At 41.9% G+C, this 22,109-nt stretch overlaps 1 protein-coding gene across 16 annotated transcripts in view; it reads left to right on the top strand.

Moving 5' to 3' along the window:
- LOC138966930 (FH1/FH2 domain-containing protein 3-like) overlaps positions 1–22,109 on the top strand; it is a 172,747-nt gene that overhangs the window by 90,743 nt on the left and 59,895 nt on the right. For 13 of the 16 annotated variants that reach the window (XR_011455795.1, XR_011455804.1, XM_070339343.1 and 10 more), the window contains 6 exons: positions 776–974; positions 3,966–4,219; positions 5,619–5,797; positions 6,484–6,700; positions 8,499–8,879; positions 10,369–10,578. Coding sequence is in view for 14 of the 16 variants with exons in the window: in XM_070339343.1 (XP_070195444.1) it covers positions 776–974; positions 3,966–4,219; positions 5,619–5,797; positions 6,484–6,700; positions 8,499–8,879; positions 10,369–10,578 (1,440 nt within the window). In the remaining 2 variants the exon portion in view is untranslated. The remainder of the gene's footprint in view (positions 1–775; positions 975–3,965; positions 4,220–5,618; positions 5,798–6,483; positions 6,701–8,498; positions 8,880–10,368; positions 10,579–22,109) is intronic. The other 3 variants (XM_070339410.1, XM_070339417.1, XM_070339436.1) reach the window with 3 other exon arrangements.

Genomic DNA, 22,109 nt, shown 5'->3' with positions numbered 1-22,109 from the left:
AATTTAAGAAGCACGTCACAGTATAAACTGTATAGGGTGTCTTCAAATATAAAGTAAAGGCTTTAGGGCAGTCCGACTCGAGTTGTGTTTCGGTGCTTTTTATGAAGAACGTATCTTGTACAGAAAGACGACATGGATCACCTGGCGACTAATGACGCTTAGCTATGAGCATGTCTGATAGAACTTGGTTGCAGATCTAAAATTAGTATTGTGAAGACAACATTCTGTAGTTGTGCAAGCTGAGCACGAAAACTGGTTGTGGTATGACATCATCATTAACGTAAGGTGCAGTCCGCATGACGAGGTTAATGTTACCGTGACTCCTTCTTTTTCAGTGTAGTCTTACTTTAAAAAGAATTGTTTTATCGTTTTGTATTATGCGTGCTTAACTTTCTTTTCTGAATTGTAGTAACTTTCCTTTTGTTTTATTTTGTTTTGTTTAAGCCTGTGTCGTTGCTGTTTGAATAGGACTGGCTGGATGTTTTCTTTTACAGTTTCTTATTTTTTTCCGCAGTTTTTGTTTTTGATATGTCTTTCTTTTAATTTTTGCTTTTGGGATTTGAACATTTTTAGTATTGCAACAAACATTTACATGTACATCATTACGACTGTCACGACTGAACGCGTGCCTCAACAATTAGACAAAGAAGATAGAAACAAACAAACAAACAAATAAACAAACAGCTACCAAACCTCAAACAAATTAACAACAACATCAACCTTTACGCTCACCTGTTGGCAATTTAACCAAGCCTACCTCTAATTACCTTTGCAGGTGAAAAAGTGGCGCCAGCACCTACCCCATGGAGCTGACCCTGCCGGGGGAATCACTCGCAGCGACTCCTACGAGTACCTGTCCGCCTCCGACGTTATCCCTCCCCAAAGGGAGGGGGGACACTCCCGGAACTCTCGTCACGACTCCCCCGATCACTCCCGTGACACCTCGCCTTCCAGACGCTCTCGCAGACATGGAGGTAATAGCTTAGTTTTGCTTTGATTGTGGTTCAGTTTATAATTGTTATAATTGCGAAACGTTTGAAGACTGATTCCGCTTAATTCTCTGTTACTACTTTCCCCGTATGTTTAGAGCGTTTACGTCCCTTTTCCGATTCCGTTGTTAAATATTCTTGCAAGATGCGCTCTAGTCTCATTCGGTCATGATTCACATGAACATCTGAAGTTTCTTGGCATGGCTAGTGACCAGTTCCAAGCTTTCCAGGGAACTTGTTTTGACAGTTTCTGTTGGGTTCATAAATGTGATTTGTGATTAGTTCACGTCAGTTCCATCGGCTTAATATTGCTATAAATATAATGCTGAAATAATCCTGAATTCATGGAATTTTGTCAGATGTCAGTTGTTTTTGTTGTTGTTAGTATGTGTTGTTGTTGAACGGTTTAAAGTTTAAATCGTGTTCAGGAACTTGTTTGGACATAAATTAGACATGCAATATGCGTATGTGGAGCGAACAATTGAGAACAGCAACAAGAAATGAGAGAGCCGAACAAGCGCGTATGCAGGCATTGATGCATGTAAACAGACGAGTCCGCCACACAATCTTAACTGCATCTTGTTTGTGAGTACCCACAACAAACGAGCTGAACTTCTCACGAAGAGGTAGCTTGCTATATACACACTTCATAAACGCTAAAGTTCCTGACCAAAGATATTCCTAACCGATGAAGATCGTGCATCTGTTGACCTTATCCATGTGGGTATTGATCGATTACATGCTGATGAGAAAGGTACCTTGAGACGAAAGTAGTCGAAGCAATCAGCTCATGCATTTATAGCGGTACATTTCGCGAATTTGAACCGAATTGTCTTTACTCGTTTCATTACAGTATAAATTACTCTTTCAAACTTGTCAAATCCCCGAAAAAAAATAAAGACAACAACAACAACATCAAAAACAACAACTAACAAACAAATAAGTGGCACATTTTCACAGCAAAAACAGTTGTCAAATCAAAACTAGGTCACAAACGGACGAGCACATTTACGCACAGTGGCAGACAGCGTGGTAGACACAAGATCAGAAGGACAGTAAGCCCCCCCCCCTCTCTCACACACACACACACACGCACGCACGCACGCACGCTCCCTCCCCCCTTCTCTATCTCTCCTCTTCTCTGTCAATCCCCACAGCAGTTACTGATTTCAGGATAGGTGCACATGCTGGGATAAGAAGTGTTTTGCTTTTCTCCCTCGTACATTTAGCACTGTCAGCACTCAGGCCTCACAGCAGAATGTATCACGTGCCGAAGGAAAAATAAGTGCTGTGTTGACTTCGTAGTGCGTGTCAGTTTTGATAAAAGCCTCGTCGCTTGTTTATGGCAGTTAGGAAAGGCCCATTAGAAGCTGAAACAACACATGCCCTTGTATTCTCGAGGCAGCAGAAATCTGAAGTTATTTGAAATTACGGAATGTATCGTTAGTAGTAATTTTTAATTTTTTTTATCCAGCGTATGCTGTTGTCTGGCAGAATTATTATGTGTCCGGGCATCGAAGGTTCGCCAAGTACAGTCACATCTGATGTAGTTAAGACAACTATAGCTCTTGGGTTTTAGTGTCCTTTTTCAGTTCACCCAGGACATTATAATTTATGTTTGCACTTGATAGCTCAATTCTTTGCAGTCGTCTAAGGGAAGAGTATGTAAAGTTACGTGATATGCCATTATTGTAAGGCCATCTAATTTTTGACTAAATGTTTTAACATAGAGGGGGAATCGAGACGAGGGTTGTGGTGTATGTTTGTGTGTGTGTGTGTGTGTGTGTGTGTGTGTGTGTGTGTGCGTGTGTCTGTCTGTGTGTGTGTGTGTAGAGCGATTCAGACTTAACTACTGGACCGATCTTTATGAAATTTGACATGAGAGTTTCTGGGTATGATACCCCCAGATGTTTTTTTTCTTTTTTTCGATAAATGTCTTTGATGACGTCATATCCGGCTTTTTGTAAAAGTTGAGGCGGCACTGTCACACCCTCATTTTTTTAATCAAATTGATTGAAATTTTGGCCAAGCAATCTTCGACGAAGGCCGAACTTCGGTATTGCATTTCAGCTTGGTGGCTTAAAAATTAATTATGACTTTGGTCATTAAAAATCTGAAAATTGTAAAAAAAATAGATAAATTAGAAAACGATCCAAATTTACGTTCATCTTATTCTTCATCATTTTCTGATTCCAAAAACATATAAATATGTTATATTTGGATTAAAAACAAGCTCTGAAAATTAAAAAAATTAAAAATTATGATCAAAATTAAATTTTCGAAATCAATTTAAAAACACTTTCATCTTATTCCTTGTTGGTTCCTGATTCCAAAAACATATAGATATGATATGTTTGGATTAAAAACACGCTCAGAAAGTTAAAACGAAGAGAGGTACAGTGAAGCGTGCTATGAAGCAGAGCGCAACCGCTACCGCGCCAAACAGGCTCGTCACTTTCACTGCCTTTTGCACTACGTTCAATTTCATTCTATGAGTTCCACAGCTTGACTAAATGTAGTAATTTTGCCTTACGCGACTTGTTAAGTTTGACCGTGTTTCTCTGCCTCTGTCAGCAAGCATAAAATCCTCGAGGGGTTTCCATGGTTTTGGCAAAACTGATGCCACTGTATACTGTTCTCTGTTTGGCAGTGTTTCCCAGTGTCTTTCGGGAACTCGCAAGCATACAATTCATCATGGGCTTCTCATCTGCTTTTGGCAAAACTATACCCCCGTTTTAAACGTCCAGCTTTTGCTAAGTTTGTCTGCTCCTTTTGGGTACTTGCCGGCATTAAAATCGCAGCAGGTTGCTTTGCTTTACGCCCAAAACTACCCGTATTTTAAAAGGTTCTGATTTGGCTAAATCCAACCGCACATTTTCCCCTACTCCTTTCAGGACCAAATGTGATTTACATCCGTAAGGAAATACACCAAGGTTCTTTGGTTTTGCTTTTGCTATAAGTGCTAACTCCTTTCAGGCACCCGCAAGCAGCCATCTCGTTCTGCTTCCAACGACAGTCTTCTGGACGCAGCGGACGATGATCCCCGTCTGCTCAACAAAGATTTCCGCGGCAAGGGTGAGCCCAACAAAGATTTCCGTAAGTCTGAGCTCAACAAGAACCGCTACTACCATCCTGACCCCGACGTCTTCTCCAGAGAACAGTCCCCCGAACCCCCCGTGCACAGAAGCAGAGGTCATCGCCGCAATGACAGCCATGGAAAAGATTCGCAGGTAGGTTTCAGTTTCTTGGAAATGGTGGTTGGTTGGTGTCGGATGGAGATGAGTTAGTGTGCGTTTGAGAGTGAGTGCACTTGTGAGTGAATGAGTTGATCGGTGAATGAGTTGATCGGTGAGTGAGTGAGTGAGTGAGAGATCTCTGGTTAAAAGCACACTCCTCCTTGTGAAAACAGTTCGGATCACCATCTCAGGTCTGACCAGGCTTTTACATGGGATAAGACCATCCCTCCACTGGGTCACATACCAAAAATAAACACCCTGACTGGTTGATGTGGTGATTTCAAATTTGGTTTTGAACTAATTTCTGAAAAAGCCAATGGTTACATTTACAAAATTAATTCATATAAAAAATTCCCACAGAGAGCACACAGGCTGTTTATTTTTTACGTGACCAAGTGGAGGGATGGTCTTATACCACGTACAGATCTGAGAATAAAAGCCGAACTGTTTTCAGGAGAAGGTGTTTGTCTTAATGAATAAGAGGGGGGATAAGTAGATGGTTGTTGGTTTAAGTATACTCCCCAGCAACAAAGGGTTTTGTTTTATGGTGGTTGGAATGTTTGCGCTGAGATGCTGAATCTCGAAGAATGTGCCTGTTGAGAGTTTGCAGCAAAATAGTGGTGGTTGGTTTTCAGACAGCTTAGCGCAAGCATGTTGTAGATTTTTTAATTTTTTATAGTGTACATAGAAGTTTTAGATCACACAGTGGGTGCCATCTTTCCGCAATGGTTGTGTCTTGCTCTCGTCATACGATTCAACACGCTGAGTTGTTTCGGGAGTGTTTGATACTCTCCGGACTGATAAACCTGTTGACTCTAAGAGAGAGTCAATTGGACACAGATGTTTGTTTAAGGTTGTTTCAATCACAATGAATTGTGCTGTTGGCACATACGTGTACGTGTACGTAGCTGTGTATTTTGACGTTTATGTGTTGATATGTCAACATATATTTTTGTTGTCGTTGCTGTTGCTCTTGTTCGTTTGTGAGAAAAAGTCCCTCTGGGCAAATTCTTTCTGAGACAAAAACTTTGAATAATGTTTTCAAGATTTGCGTTGTCTTGAAACATCTCTTTGTGGAAAAGAGGAATCACGGACAGAGAAAGGACTTGTGATATGCACTCAACGTATGTCATGGAGCAGTATTTGTGTACGAGAGACTTTAACATCTGCTGAAAAAACACCACAAATATGTGTTTGAGACATTGTATTTAACAACTGCGTGCTCTGAAGTTTAAACTGTAGCACGTACACAAATGCTATTACAGCGTGTATAAAACGCAAGCAACCAATGCGAGCATCAAGGATGCTAATCTGCAGTAAAGTAAAAGATGAGGTAAATGAGAGCAACAACAACGACGACAACAATGCTGACCATGACGTGGTGTGTCCACAGTCGGGCAGCCAGCGAGGCAAACAGTCAGGCAGCACGTCGGACCAAGCTTCCAGCCACGCGTTTTCGCGTGACGAATCACCCAACCGCAACCGTCACAGTCGTGGCTTCAACCGTGAGAACTCGCGAGATAGCATGCTGGACGAGAGACGACGAGACGATCGAGATGACTCTCCTGGAAGGTACGCATAGAGTGGTGTTAGTAGAGAATTGTAAATGACGACGCAGCTTTTGAATTGAAGCTCGAGAGACTGAACTCGTAGGTGCTGAGCGTCGTCGTCATTAAAAAGACAGCTTTTGAACGTGACTTCTAGGGGGAAAAAATGGAATAGTCTGATGTTTCAGGGTTATAGTTATATTTTTTGAAAGAGCGAACAAACACTGCATCGTCAGCTTTCTCAGAAAATAATGTTTTCAATAACATACACATAGGAAATTCGTACCCTATTAATTAAGACTTTGCAAAGGTCTCAAAAGATCTCGCAACTTTTTGGTTAAAAATGTCACTTCCAAACACATTTTGATTTGTTTAATTGAATTAGGAAATTGCCCTGCAGTGCTTGTTGGTCCATTGATAGAGTTTCAATTGCACTGTGATTATATTGCAAATGCTAAGTTGGAGAAAGAGATTAAGAAAGCTTGCAGGGAGAAAGCAACCATGTATTGAACAGAAGAAAGAGAAACGGGTTGCCTGCCCGATGCAAGAAAGTCTTGAAGAAAGAAATCAAGTCCTTCACAAAACAAGGCATGAAAGCCTGATTGAACGAAAGCTATGGAGAACACGCGTCGTACGGTTGTCAGAAACCGCTAAACTGGACTTTATGTGAGTGGAGCTCGGCAACTTATACCGTGCTCTGTTTGATGGTAGGCATCGCAACGCCAATCGTCGCAGCAGACATGGATCCAGAGAAGACGTTTTGGACGACAGGGGCAGTAACTCCAATCGACAATCCGGAGAATACCGGAAACGCCCAAGCCAACTGGCCGTGGAGAAATCGTATGACGAAAGCGGGAAATACGGAAAGATGGCACCCTCAGGCTCACAACATTCTCTGCCTGATATAGTTAATGATGCCAGTCCACGGGTAAGAGAAGACTGCTGTGGTTTTTGTGTGACTGTGGCTTCCACTGAATACATTTGGAACCAATAAATGGCCTGGCAGTGATGCTTTTGATTGGTTGGGGGATGTGAAGTTACTTAAAGCGTTTATTTCGTTGGAATGATCAGCCTGATTTCTTAAGATTTTAGTTTTGTCAGATTTTGATTAGTTTAGTTTTGTTTGCTCAGTTTTTCACTCGAACATTTGGTTCTGTAAGTTCATTTACGGTGAAAGCAATATCTCTAAGCAAAATCTCTCTCGCTGATAAGTAGAAACTCCCCTGCTTTCCTCCCCTATTCCTGCGTACTCTCCCCTACCCTTCTCCACACACCTCTCTCTGTGGCTTATCCAAAGGTAAATGTTGTGATAATCAGATGCATCCTTCCTCCCAAGCCACTCCGCTCCTGTCAGCTCTAACAAATCGAGGGGTGCCTGCGTTGAAACTGGATTCTGTCTATGAGAAGAAGAGACTGAAAAGAAATCCGGCCTTCTCGCAGATAACTCTTGATATGTTCCACGCGCTTGAAACATGCATGCAATAATTATGCACACCAAGGATCTGAAATTTGGTTTTCGCGATCTTTGGCAGTTATTTAGTTGCATTGATTTTACTAATACGTTGAAGCAAATAATAATAAGCGGGGGAAAATATTACAGTAAGTCTTAGCATCCCTATATCCAGTGAGCCATATGTCTAACACATTTATAGACAGAAAGATATGATAACAAAAACCAAAACATCAACAACTTTGTAGACTGGGTTATTATTCTTACCCTCTAATCAAATTGCTTGTGATGGTTCCACCGTAACTCGTGAAAACAGCGATTGTTACCAGAAATAGGAACCAAACATCATCTTCAAAACGAATCGGTCTGGTCAAGTCTTTGGGATCCTTTTCGTTGCATTTCAAAAAGTGGCACACAGAAAGGTTGCGTTGTTTTAACAAATAAACCAATACAACCAGCGACAGGACTATAAGTACTGTCTTATTCCAAAAGACAATTCCCAGATAAGAGAAAAACAAATTGGCAGTCATCGCGGAGTAAACAACGCATGACGTCAGCAACTGAGTTGAAAATCTGCGACTTGGTGGAGTCGTAATTGATGATGACTCACAGAATGACGTTTGTTTTGGGGCCGCGATGACTCAGTGGGTGGCTCATTAGTAAACTCTGACGGCTTCACAACAACTTGGGAAAAGAAAAAAAAAAGAAAAAAAAAAAGAGAAGGATCTTTGAGGTTTTTTTGAGACAAGAGAGCTGACATGAGTGCACGATTGCTTTGAATTTTACTCCAAGGTGTCCCCTTCGCGCCCAGTAAGACGTGCTAGACAACACAGCGAGCTTCTGTCACTGAACAAAATGACCAAAAGTTCGGGACTTGCAGAAGCTAGAAACATCTTCTTTTAGGGAACAAGTTATGCAGCAACATAATTATGGAATTTCTTCTGTTGCCCTTGCAACGTCAATAAACTGATTTTCTGATAGCTGCGCGGTCATGGTCTTAATAAAACTAGCCTAGCCTCTCAATTCTGGAAGAAATTCAGATAAGTCTTGCTTCTGATAGTTTCTGTCGCGATGTGAACGCCAACGAACGGAGCTCCTTCTTTACCAACAAAATTAATGAAGTGTAGGCTGGCTTTCGATCATGGTGTAAAAGTACGCAACTCCCCACCCCACCCCCACCATCTCCTTCGTGCTGTTCCTCCCCTCTTCCCCCCTTTCTTCCTCAGTGTCGGTGTGTGACTGTGTTCCTCACCCTCCTCCCTCTTCCCTCCTCTAGGACGCGAAGCAGCAGCAGCAGGAGCAGATGCCTGGCTATATCAGCCGTATGCAGGACATTGACAGCATTCTGGAGGAAGAGCGCTACCGCCCCCGTAACCAGAAACACATCATGGATGCCCCCGTTCCCCCCAACTGTCACAACCCCCTCAAACCCTCCCCTGTCAGTTCCCCCACCCCCGGTCGACCCAACAGCTATGCTTTCGAGACCTCCTCCCCCCGTTCTGGAAACAACAGTATGCGTCCTTCCAAGTCCCTGGGTGACAAGCTCCTTGACGGTGAGGACGAGCAGCCGAGGAGGCAGAGGGCTCCTCCTCCTGTCAACTCTCCTCCTCCTCCTTCTTCTACGTCGTCTGCCTCACCTGGTGGTAAAAGAAACAAGGTGAAAAGAGTCTGTCGCACACCTCTTGTATACCTGTTTCTCACACACTCAGATGTTGTGGCTTGTAGACTGTGTAGACCTTCACCACTCTTACACATCCACCGCCATACCCTCTCTTTGTCCCCCTAAGTCCTTCCGTAGAAAACTACGTGGTCCCTGTGTAATCGAAAAACACCCAACTTCTTCTGTCGTCCGTAACCAATAACTTGACTTAAAAATCGAAAGAGTTTGTTGAAACTGATTGGCCTTAGTTAGTGCTGCTTGTTGAATAGGCTTATTATATTAGCAGCTGCGTTTTGGCTTAGGCTGTAAACTTCAAACTAATTGCTGAAAAAGTAACATTATGAAGTAGTTCTAACAATAACTGTTACTAAATAGGTGAAATCTAGTAAAGCGAGGTCGCCCATAGAAAAAAGGCGAATGATATGCTTTCTGTCACTTTTGTTTTGTTCTATTTGAGCTTTTAATTTCTCTTTTTGGTAAAGTGATTGGGAGATTTAAAAGTAGAAATCTTTCTTCACTTGGCAATAGTTTTCTTTAGTTCAGTGCACTGATTTGCTACTTATAATTTGTTTTCTTGCACTGATGGAATGATTTTTCTTAAACTTTATTTACTTTATTACATTTTTTTTTACGTATTTCTTCCGTTTTCATGTTTTTGTTTTTCATTCATTTATATTTTATACATATTTATCAACGTTACTTACGATGTGATAATAATGTGCTGGTTAATACCAGAACCAGCATGACATACTACTTAGTTGTATTTATTGTGTAGCGAGATTAATATTTATAATTGATCATTAATACTACTCATGATTACACAGAAAAAAACCATGGTGTTATATGGGTGTATAACAGAAAATAACAACGTAAACAAGGATGATACTATTAGTTATATCTATCCCAGTCTAAGTGTACTTTGGGTAGAGGTGGCGAACGTGGGTGCGCATGTGGGAATTGATGCCTCTCTTGTTGCATTTAGGGGACCCCTGTTACGGTCCATCCAGGGTGGAAGAAAATACGCTCAGTCCTTTCTTTATATGGGTTGAAGGGGAATGCTCTGTGCTATTGCCCTCAAAACAAGTTCAATAAAGCGCATTCTTCCATTCGTCTGCCTTCTCTGGAATTCTGTCTCTCTCTGTCTCTCTCTCTCTCTCTCTCTCTCTCTCTCTCTCTCTCTCTCTCTCTCTCTCTCTCTCTCTTTTTCTCTGTGTGTGTGTGTGTGTGTGTGTGTGTGTGTGTGTGTGTGTGTGTGTGTGTGTGTGTGTGTGTGTGTGTGTGTGTGTGAAAAATACTCTCTCTCTCTCTCTCTCTATAGTTTGAAGAGAATCATTCTCTCTCTCTCTCTCTCTCTCCTCTCTCTCTCTCTCTCTCTCTCTCTCTCTCTCTTTCTCTCTTTCTCTCTCCAACCCACCCCTGCCCCGACTCCTGAAAGACAATAAATCTCACATTCTTCTTCCACCTCCCTTACCTTCTCCCCACACAGGTGAAACTGTCGACGACGGCCCAGCAGATGTGGGGGATCCTACAGTCCAAGAAGGGGCTGGTCACCATCTCGGACTTCCTGAGCCTGTGCGAAAAGACCATCCCCCAGCGCAAGCTGATCCAGGTGGGAGGCGCGGAATCCGAGGATAGCTACAAGCCCTTTAACAACTCCTCCGAGATGCTCGAGTACCTCGGCGTGGATGTGCAGAAGGTGAGGAGCTATTTCAAATTGGGGGATGTTGCCAGGATGAGACCATGTTTGTGGATCTCTGTGTGCGTGTGTTTCTCTCTGAACTGTCTATTTCGCAATGCGTGCGTGTGTGTGTGTGTGTGTGTGTGTGTGTGTGGGTGTGGGGGGGTGAGGATGGGTTGGGTGGGTGGGCGGTAGGTGTGTGTTAGGGGAGGCGTAGGTGTGTGTGTGTGTGTGTGTGTGTGTGTGGGGGGGGGTTAGATAGATGTGTGTGTATTGTGGGGGGAGGAGTGTGTGTGTGTGTGAAGGGGTGGGGGGGATACTCACTCTTTTAAGCATTCGTTAGGGATCGTTGTGTGACAATGTATGGGCCGCGTGCATGCGTGTGCTAATGAATTTCTGTTTTCAACACACGAGTACGTACACACATTCGCAAACATAAACCTGTTAACACCGGACAACATTTTAATGACATGCATTCCTCAAACCAGACACCACTGCTTACGCCGAAATAAAAGAGCACGTTCAACTCGTCTGACCTTTTACAGTTCGTCCAATACAAAGCTTTGCGAGTTTGACAACGATTATGCTGTTGTCCCGAGCTAGCTGCATCCCCCTCCCTCCCTCGCACACAATTTGCCACGCAGCTGACAACAGCCCTAGTTTAGACAATTGCCAGCAGGGCCCTAATTTTTGGCTGACTATCTGCCGAGGTCAAATAGAAGGTTAGCAGACAGATGTGAAATCGCTTCCCTTTCGAAACAGACAGACCTCCGAGTATGACAATGTGGAGAGTCAACGTTACAGAGTGGGCATTGGACGACAGCCTACAAGTCTGTGCAAACACGATAGGGTTGGAGAGTGACGATGGTGCTTATGAAATTATTGTCAAATTAGAGTCACCGACCGACAAAATTGTCACCGGAAGGATGAGCCGTGGTGTTTATTAGAACCCGAGGAGAGAGATAGGGCAAGACCGTCTAAAAAGTTTGACTTTTGTCAGCGTGAGGCGAAGCGTGTGTGTTCTCGTAAATATCAACAGGAAGAGGGAAACAATAAAGTTAAAGACAAAAAGTGTCCATTGAGATGAAGAAAGGTGTTAGATACGGACATCCAGTGATGGTACCATTTGCTGACGACAAGGAAAAGACAAATCTATGCTCGTCGAAAAAGGTAGGCTCAGTTCAAATTATGTGTTTGCAATTTGTTGAAACAAAGGCAATACTAGTATGGCTGCTTGTAAAAAGACTGAAGTTACAAGAACGTACACGTACCCAATAATCGATGACGCCAACAAATGGTCAATGACAGGTGTAGTTAAACTCAGAATGAGTTGGAATCGAAATTGATCTGCCTGTATATAATAATTATAAAACACACGTAAAATGTGTGTCTGAAAAACGCACACAAGACCACAACGTTATGTCACCCTTAAACATGAACCGATATATTGCATAAACGAATTAAAACTTAAAGAATCTGGTTATCAAAACAAAAAGGAACAATAAACCGCACTGCTAAAGCAACGATTTGTCTTTTTGTCGCAGATTACAATATAAACAGTCAAAAGCTTTACACAATTATCTCATAGATGACTACACAAGTCATGTGTACCTTTAGTGATGTCAAGCAAACGAAACTTTATGCGATGTGTCAGTTCGCATTTCCCGCCAAGTTGTCATTCACATTTTCCGTCATCACGTTCTGGGGCTGAAAGCTGTGTGCGGTTTGCCAAAAAGGACCCACATACCAAGTTTTACAATTTTCTTACGCATTTAAACACAATGTCTTGACGTAAAGTACCCAAGATAGAACACATTCTCCCTCTCGCCGAAACTAATAGACTTCCATGTAGGCTTTTAAATAAGTAATTAGTTCGCGTGCGGGACCTGATGTGAGCCTGCCAGGACCCGGACAATGATGAACATTAATACGTAAACAAATTGCAGTTTTTGAATCCTTGCCAGAAAGCCAATGAAAGTTGGTATAACTTCAAATCAGTAGATGAAATATTTAAATAGTTATTGAAATATTATTGAAAGGCATCCCGCAATTCTCCCGGAATGTCAATCAGACTATATTCATAACTGTACAAGAATTGATTAGACAAACAGGCAGGTTCCGTTAATGAGCCTCTACATTTTATTTATTATACTCATTTGACACTGTCATGAAACATATGCCGCCTGACCAATTACTCGTCATAATCTCTCTCGTGTATTTTGTCCTTGTTTCGACGTATTGACTATGCCTCGATCTTTGTGTAATTTAGTGATATTCCCCCCTCTGCTTCTTTACCTCTGTAAACTTGTAGAGCTAGTTATTTTTCGATAATGACCCAGCAACCAAACAAATAACGAGCCAGCAACAGCCTGAATCCTCGATAGTGCAATGGGTTGAGAAGCTGTTCTGTTTTGGTACTACTTTTGCGACTGAAAAGTTCAAAACGCTCTATACGTACGAAATATACATCTCTGGAGCAAACAATACAAACATACCGCATTTAAATTAACAACTACAGGCCTGAACACATGAATCTCCATATAAAATCCATGAGTTCGGTTGTTTTCTGAATATAGATCTGCTGTGCACACACCGTTCATCACAAGCAAATTCCCAAGGCAAGTAACTCATACTCTTGCCGACAAGAGTAGTTCCCCTTCTTTTAACGCAGTTTCTTCGACAACACTGACTGCAATCCGACGGTCAGTTTTCAACAATATTTCATTTTATAAACAGATCACACGCAACCAAATGCACACATCTCATCAATTTAAACAACATAAAGCGGTTTCATACACTATTTTCCCCAAAAAACTGAACTTCATACAGTAATTAACGTTGGAACACGGGTGCAAAAGTTCGTCTGCTAGTCCCATTTGACGAAAGAACATTATCTTTAGCGATACTAAAACATAAACAGAACACACAATATCTGCCTTTACCGCCACAGCAGAATAACAGCTTATCTGTGTACTTGATTTTAGTCTAAAACAGGGAAACTGACAAGAAGTGTTAACAGAATGGAATGATTTGCACGGAACTATACAACCGCGCATTAATCGATCGCCTGCGCAGGTTGACTGGTTGAGTGATTCGGATTCGATCAAACTTTCGCACAAAAACTCCTGTTTTCTTTGAATAACCGAAGAAAGGGAGAATAAAGAGGTTACACACCTCGTCTCAGTGATTATTAAAAATAATGGTCTCAGTTCGCGGTCATGAAAAAGCTCGCTGAAGCTCGCATTTTTCATGATCCGCTAACTTCGACCATTATTTTTAATAATCACTGAGACTCGGCATGTAACCTCTACATATTTTCGTCTTTCACAAAATGTATTAACTTTGCGTGTGTGTCTTCTGTGCATTTAATATTATTGTGACGAGACCCACTCTTCCCAAATATCTGGCGCTCCAAGTCTTCTTCATCCTCTTCTTTTTCTCTTATGCTTATTTCTGTTCTCTCGTGCCCCATGTCCTTTTTATCCCCCCCCTCCCCCACCTCCTGTACTATCACCCCCTCCCTTTTCTGATTCAAATTGTTTGCGTATCAGGTTTTTCTGTCTGTTATCGTTGCCTCAAATGAGTAAATGTATTTAGTCCGCCATCATGTTAACCTTTGTTATGTACATACCAGGATTACTTAAAATAAGCATTATATGCTTGAGTTAGTTATCCTAAAAACTATGTATTGTTTTTGTCATGATAATAATTGAATAAAGTTTTGTTGCCTGAGGCATGACTGAAAGCCCTAGGGGCTCCGTAAAAATCGAAGTGTAAAGCACAGTAACTGTAACAAAAGCATATTGCTTCTGCCTGGAAGCCTAATTGCATGTAGAACTTAGATGACATCAAGCACAGGCTGCACAGGCTGCACAGGCTGCATCTCCCGTTCGGATGAATCATTGAGCCTTGCAAACAGATGCTGCGCCGTTTTTGTTTTATGTACACACTACAGAAGTGAATTTCACACTGACAGTTTCAACGGCCGTTTTGCGGGAGCTAAGAGTTTCTTTGCACTTTTTTCAGCCCGAGGAAGCAGATGAAATACAGACAAACACACGCACCGCCGGCTTACTGACAGACACACACCGGCAGACAGACAGACATACAGACAGACATACAGACACACTTAGAGGGCTCTTTCTCTCTCATTCTATCTAATGTATAGTCTTTAGAGCTCTCTTCCTCTCTCTCTCAGTCTCTCTCTCTCTCTCTCTCTCTCTAGCTGTCTCAGTCTATCTCTCTTTGTCTCTGTCTCTTTCTCCCAGCGTCTCTCTCTCAGTGTCCCCACGGTCTGTCTGCCCGTCTGTCGGAGTGACGACTGGCTCCCTCTCTCTCCACACGGTGCAGAAGGAAGTGAGGCCCGGGTTATAATATTTACCTACTGGAAGTTTGCCAACACTTCGTTTCCTTCATCTGGGCCAAATGTGTAAAATAGGGGGAAATAAAAAATAACGGTGAACGGCAGCAGCACTCAGGTATACTAATTGACGAGTTTACGAAAGTGAAACGAGATGCAGGAATAGAGCACGAACAGATTCTCCCAAGGAGATTTGGATCCCTTGACTCCCCCCCCCCCCTCTTTTTTTGTAACTCTACCCGCCCCCCCCCCCCCCCCCCCCCAACGGCGCCTCGATGTCACGGCTTATTGCTCCGTTAATTGCCATTCCCCTCATCCCCACCAAACACACACACACACACACACACACACACACACACACACACACACTACTCTTTCGATCCGTCCTATCCGTTTGGAGAAGAGGCTGCATATATATTTTACGATCTGTTGTTACTTTTCCTTCTTCTGTTCTGCCACACACCCCAAACGTTCTTGAAAGGGCAACAGATTTTCATTATCATGTTTTTGAAAGTCCTCACCTAACCCTGAACATGGATAGATGAACTGTACGTAACAGGAAATGCAGACGGACAGACAGGAAGATCTGACTGGACAAATAGACTGGCAAACATGCCGGGGAAAAAGAAAAAGAAAGAAAGAAAGAAAGAAAGAAAAAATAAATAAATATAAAAACAAGCAATAAATCCAACCCTCTCGGTGAACCCGAACCACTAAAACACCCGAGGTTCTCAGGTTGCAGGGAAGCAACTCTTCTCATGAGTGTTATCCCAAAAGTACGTGGGCTTTGGTGATTACCCTTGACGAGGTAAAAATCGGCAGAGGATAGCGGCAGCTGGGTGAGCGTGAAATGCTCACACACACAGACACACACACTGACACGCACGCCGCACACACACACACACACACACATACACACACAAAAACGTACACACCAACTGACTGACACACACACACACACCGTAACCACACACACACACACACACTGAGACACACTAGACTGAGACACACACACACACACTGGCACACACACACACAACACGCACACACACACACACGCGCACACCACGTGCCGCACCAACAACAACAATAACAAGAGAGCCCACAACAACACTGGTCACTGCGGCAGCGGCAACTGAGACACTGAAGTAACTATCCGGCACTCAGCGGTGTAGTCCACCATCAATCAATGGAACAATATTCTCTTGGAAGTTGCGGTGTGCTACTTTTAGCTGTTTCTAATTCACACATTTTTATTCGATCGGTAACAATTTTACAGATAAATGCAATGGTTGTTTGACTAATTCGAACCGATCCTCGGAGGTGAACCTCATACTTTTGTCAATACGATAATAGATGCAATCTGCAACAATCTTATTTGATCTCGATAATCAAGTATCCCACAGTGTAAACAGTTTAGTTCATTAAAATTGATCAGAGTCATCCTAGCGTCTCAACCCAAGGTAATCGTCTCGGCAGGATATATAGGTAGGCCTATATTATAAGCTTCAATTTACAAAACAAACGCGAACTGAGTGATTGATGACTAAACCAGATAAGCACAATCTCCTCTGTTCAAGATTGGCGGTAATCTGTTTACAGGTGACACGAGGATGACAGTTTTTGCTTTTCAAAGCTACCGCCGCCAATTAAGATCAAAAGGCGGTCCCGCATCACATGTTTATTTAGGCATTCGGTAGGCATTGAGTACGTGACAGGCACTCGAAGCTTGACTATAAATTATCAGCAGCGTAGTTTTGGCCTCCAAAGCTAAACAAATACACAATTAATTGTGTTTGTGTATCATTCATTTCACGTCGTTCTACTTCCAAGAACCAATTTGTTTTTACCCATATACTGATATAGCGGGAAAAAATAGTTTTTGGGGAGTCCTGTTTAGTCAGGACAGTCGTGACTGACTTTATGCTGATGTTTCGGATAATTTAGCCCGGTCGGAAAGGCGGAATAATATTCAGATATTACACATATCATTTTTGTTTACAGTCTCACGACGTTGTACTTCGAAGAAAACGTATTACAATTTGGTTTAGTTGCCACAGCGGAAAAAGAGTTGTTTGAGGGGAATTCCGTTTTCCTGAATTTGTATTGGATCTGTAAAACTTTAGTCAGCAAACGAACTGTTCAAAATATAAGTGTTGTCCGGTATTTGTGCGTGTCTTATTATTAGTCAAGAACGAAACAATTAGAAAACACGGAGAATTATCGTTTCCACTAAAGTTCTGCCTGGCTGGCGCCTGTGCCGTGAAAATTTAGGGGACCGTGTTTTCACTCGGACACAACACACCTGTGAATCATTCTTGAGTGGGAGGGCCGATTGAGGCTTGGCGGAAGTAGAGACACACTTCGCCGTTTTACGTTTGGCTGGGAGTTAAAACCCTCTTATGCTGCTAGAAAACAGTTGTTAACGTAATGTCCTGACTTTTTTCTTAAACGAATATAGTGAGCAAATTTAAACTGTGGTTGACGCTCGATGGACGCACTTTTTTCTCTTTCCTGAGTGGCGCAGCAATACAAGGGTCAGAGGTGACATGAATGTGACCAGTGTGTTCGAACGAAAAGCTTTCTACGCCAAACATGGCGACGCAGCTAGAATGTCGCATTCAGTATCTTGACGACCGAGATCCTTTTGCGAACACCAACTTCCCGGAGCCTACTCGACCACCGACATACTCATTTCTGCTCAATGTTCCGATAATTAATCAGATCGGTGGAGTACATCGTGTGCTCGAAGCACCGCACCGGGTAAGTCATTGGAAAGTCCTATTTGGAATGTCGTCTGATTCACTTACCATTTGAACAGACGACACATTGATCGAAGTTCGGACGATCGAAGGAAAACACCTTACTTTTAAGTGTGGCTGTTGTGTATGGCAATGGGCGTTTATTTTAAGAATGTTTCATATAATTATTTGCCCGCAGAGGACTGTTTATTTGTGACTTTATTTTTTTAGTTGTGCTTCATTGTCGCCCCTCCGCGTGTATTTTCGCTTTGTGAGGGGGGAAGTAGGCCCGATCACCTTGATGGAAAGGTGCGCTTGGATCTGTGAGAATGCAGGTGCACACAGGTAGCGCACGGTGTCAAACTAACTGACAGATGATGTCATCAGGCGTAAATGATAAGGAATGCCACGCTTGGATCGTCTTTGTAATTTGTCTAAGTAGTAAGACACACTGCCACGAATTTGAACGGTGAATGCAAGTGACTGACTAAACAGCAAGGTGTAAGGCGTGAGCTATATGTCTAGCAGGCACATGCTTGTATAGTAGGAAAGTTTGGGTCAATTTATTTGCATTGCACAAGTAAAGGACACATGCATGAAACAAAAGAAAGAAGATCGAGGGGGGGGGGGGGGGGGGGGGGCAGGGTACAGATCTATAGATTCAAGGGAGGAGAGGACAGTCACAGATGTCTTTCAGTGCAATTTAGGCTGCTCTTTGAACACATTCATAAGTTTACTAGTACTAGTGGTATCTTCTTCTTCTTCTTCGTTCATGGGCTTAGACTCCCACGTACACTCGTGTTTTTGCACGAGTGGAATTTTACGTATATGACCGTTTTTACCCCGCCATTTAGGCAGCCATACGCCGCTTTCGGAGGAAGTACTAGTGGTATGGTAACTCTGTTTTTTTAATCACACTTAACTTTTGACTGCAGTTGGAAAGGTGTACAATACACAACAAAAGGAAGAAAACAAAATCTAAATTATTAAACATAGCTTAAAAAAAGTTTAAATTAATGATTTTTATGTTATTGTTCTAGTTCAATAAACCTAAACGTTAATTGTTTATGTTTTTATGTTATTGTAGCATAACCAAATAATAGTTACATTGAGAAAACTAATTCAATAAGGAGACTTGCTATAGTTTCAACATGCCCTCTGCTGAACAGGGAATGGGAGAAGATTAACTTTTTTTTTAATGGTAAACTGAGAAATGAGGGGTTCATGTAACTGTAAGAGTGGAGGAATTATAGAATTATAGTTTTTATTGTTGATAAGATGACAAACACATGGACCGCTCAGACTACTGACTTATTACCAGAAATTAGCTGATTGCATTAACTGCTCATACATAAATAGAGTTAGAGAATCATCGCACTGTGGGTCAGAAATCTGCAAAACCTACACCTGCAGAGATGAGTTTCATGAAGGGCACACTGTAACTTTTGAGTCAGAAGCTCGCAGAGGGCAACCTGTTATCAGCATCGACATAGATAAGAACCTAGGGTATATCAAAGTTGCTTCCGCCCTATTTCCACTCCAGGGGGAACATGGGTTTAAAATTCTGGCGCTTTGCGATGGACTTTAAATGTTAACTGTGATGAGTTTCGGTGCTTCAGAGAAGTTTACTCTTTTTGGGGTGCTTATTTGAAGAGGTGTCAGTGATTCTGGTCAGTTAATCATGCCACTGCCATACAGGAGTAGAGGATATGATTTCCGTACAGTTTTTGCTGAGGTAGGTTTTTTATTTTTTTCTCAATCCTCACACCTGTTTTGTTGTGATGGTACTTTTTGTTAGCTACATTTTCACAGAGCATTTGCACCTGGAAATGAAAAACTTAGTTTATTTTGAAATTTGGCTTCAAGTTTCAACTCTAATTTAATTGAGACACACTTCCTTTTTCTCATACCCATACATATTCAATATAGCTATTAGTTTTTGTTTGCATGGCTTATGTTGAAGACTAATGTCTTTGAAGCAGAGTAGAATCAAATTAGTTTAGGCGAGGAGTACACATTTCAATTGAAAAGCTTTAAGGAAAGATAACCTCTTTTCGGATATTTTTTCCTGATGATTCTGGTCAGTAACGCAGAGCAGAATCTAATGAATTTGTGATGATAAATCATTAAATGTAAAGTGTATTGGTGAACAGGAAAAGCTTTGCTAAAGCAAAGAAATGTTGAATGTGTTTTGATTTTATACAACAGCCAAGTGACCGATTTCACAGGAGTGAAAGTGAGTGAACTACAGTGGAACCCCCTTTTTAAGACCCCCCAATTGAAGACTTCCTCCATTTTAAGACCCTGTTTTCTCAGACTTTCTGTTCATAACCTCTGTAACTTTACCCCCATTTAAAGACTCCCTCTGTTTTCAGACCTGATTTTCTCAGATTTTTGAAGGTCTTAAAAGGGGGGTTCCACTGTACTGATAACAATCACTGCCTGTGGCAGTGACAAGAGAAGACACCCTCCGGGGTAACCCTGAATTAAAGAGGATCATTGAACTGTGACGGATGTGTTGATCGTTATCTTTCATTCAAAATAGGAATGCTAGGGTTCAGTGCAGTGAAACAAGAGTGGGTCTTAAAAAAACTCCCACCAACTGAGACCACTCGTACTTCATTTTTACATGAATACAGTATTTAACGAAATCATTTTGACACATAGTATTATCATTTTGATTGTGTCACTCACTCAGTGGCTGATCTGAAGCTGGTGAGTGCATAAACACCAAAAGCATAAACGTTTCTCAGCTGATCTTCAGTATTATGTTTCGTGAAAAGATTCTTCAATGAAACGTAATTATAATTTTGGAAAGTGAGGCAGGAGTTCTCTCCTACTCACCACCTATCCCGATTTAGATGAACTAGAGAGGAGCGGGGTGGAGGGGAGAGGGCATGTGTGTTGTTTATAGCGGGCAGTTTTGTGTGTGGAGGTATTTTGATCTCTGTGAGATTCGACTTCACGGCTTGCCTTTATTTTTGTGAAATGGTAGGAAGACGTAACATCCAATTTAATGTTACATGCACGTATACTTGCTATAAAATCACTTTTAAATTCGTGGAGGATTCAGTGTCAGTTGAATATGCCAAGACACGTCATCTGTTGTTATGCTGATCCGCACAAAGACGGCTCGACGACAGCAACGTGGTACAATATAATTTTTTGTTTGCACAGCTAGCAAAGCATAGCATAAATCACTCTGCGCTATTGTGACGCCAGAATTTAAACCTGATCTGACGTTTTAATGCGATTCTTGCGAACAATATTCATTTGTGTACGGTTTTTAACCGACTAATAAAAGAGGTATAGAACACTCCCGTCCGGTGCGTACTCAAGAGAGTACACCGAAATTCACCTGAGTTCAAAACGCGAACATACCTTCTTGCTTCAAGTTATGAATCTCGAGTCAAGTTTTAGATTAGTAATCCCCTTGATTTTTTAGCTGAATAATTGTTTGCTTAATGCGCATAACAAGGGAAGCATTAAAACCAATCTGAGTTACGCCAATGAAGTACATATGCATGTATGTATACACACGTGTCATTCAAAGGTCACTCAAAGCGGGCAGTCAGGTTCAGTATGATTATACAGACACGACATTTGTACGTACATTTACGATTTTTATGTAAATTTCAAGGCCCAGGTACAAGTTTTTCTGTAAGTGAAAATCAGCACTAAAAAGTATGTATAATATATCAAAAACTGAATTTGCTATTAGTAATTACAGTAAAAAAAAAGGGGGATTTCAGAATCCCCTGAAGGATGAGGATAGGATAAGGTATAGGCCACCCATGCATAAGCAAGAAATATCTGTAGAGCATTCTGACGCGCGAAGCCGGATTACAGAAATGACTCGAATCCGCCCTTCTATGTAGGACAGGAGATATCTTTCACGAGGATGTGCATGCTTTTCATTGACATTGAGATAATTGATTACCTGCCAAATCCATCCCTCTCTCTGACCACCACTTTGTCATGCTCAGCGATTGTTTGCGTGCGTCAGTCTCAATGTTCCCGCCAGTTATGGACGTTAGGAAAGGCTCTGTATAAAATTGAGGACATCAGCCGACGTGTGGTTGAGAGACACTTAAACCATTAACGTCAGTCTCAGTCGAATATACCGTGTGTCATCCTCCTTTGTTGAAATTGTGATGTAGTTTTCTTCGCAGAAGCGGAACAACTGAGAGCAATAAAGCTGTTTTGCGTTCTTTGCCGAAACAAAGAGACGTTTCGCGTTGTTGTGGTTCTCACGGTTATGTTCTTTCGCCCTGATAGTGATAACTGTGTCTTCAGAGCTTAGTGTTATTACTTGATTGAAAAACACATATAAATATAAATCTGTGTGTGTGTGTGTGTGAACGGATAGAGAGAGAGAGAGAGAGAGAGAGAGAGAGAGAGAAAGAGAAAGAGAGAGAGAGAGAGAGAGAGAGAGAGAGAGAGAGAGA

Source organism: Littorina saxatilis, linkage group LG1 (genome assembly GCF_037325665.1).
Source record: "Littorina saxatilis isolate snail1 linkage group LG1, US_GU_Lsax_2.0, whole genome shotgun sequence".
Classification (NCBI taxonomy): Eukaryota; Metazoa; Mollusca; class Gastropoda; order Littorinimorpha; family Littorinidae; genus Littorina; species Littorina saxatilis.
This window is presented reverse-complemented; position numbering and strand designations above follow the sequence as displayed.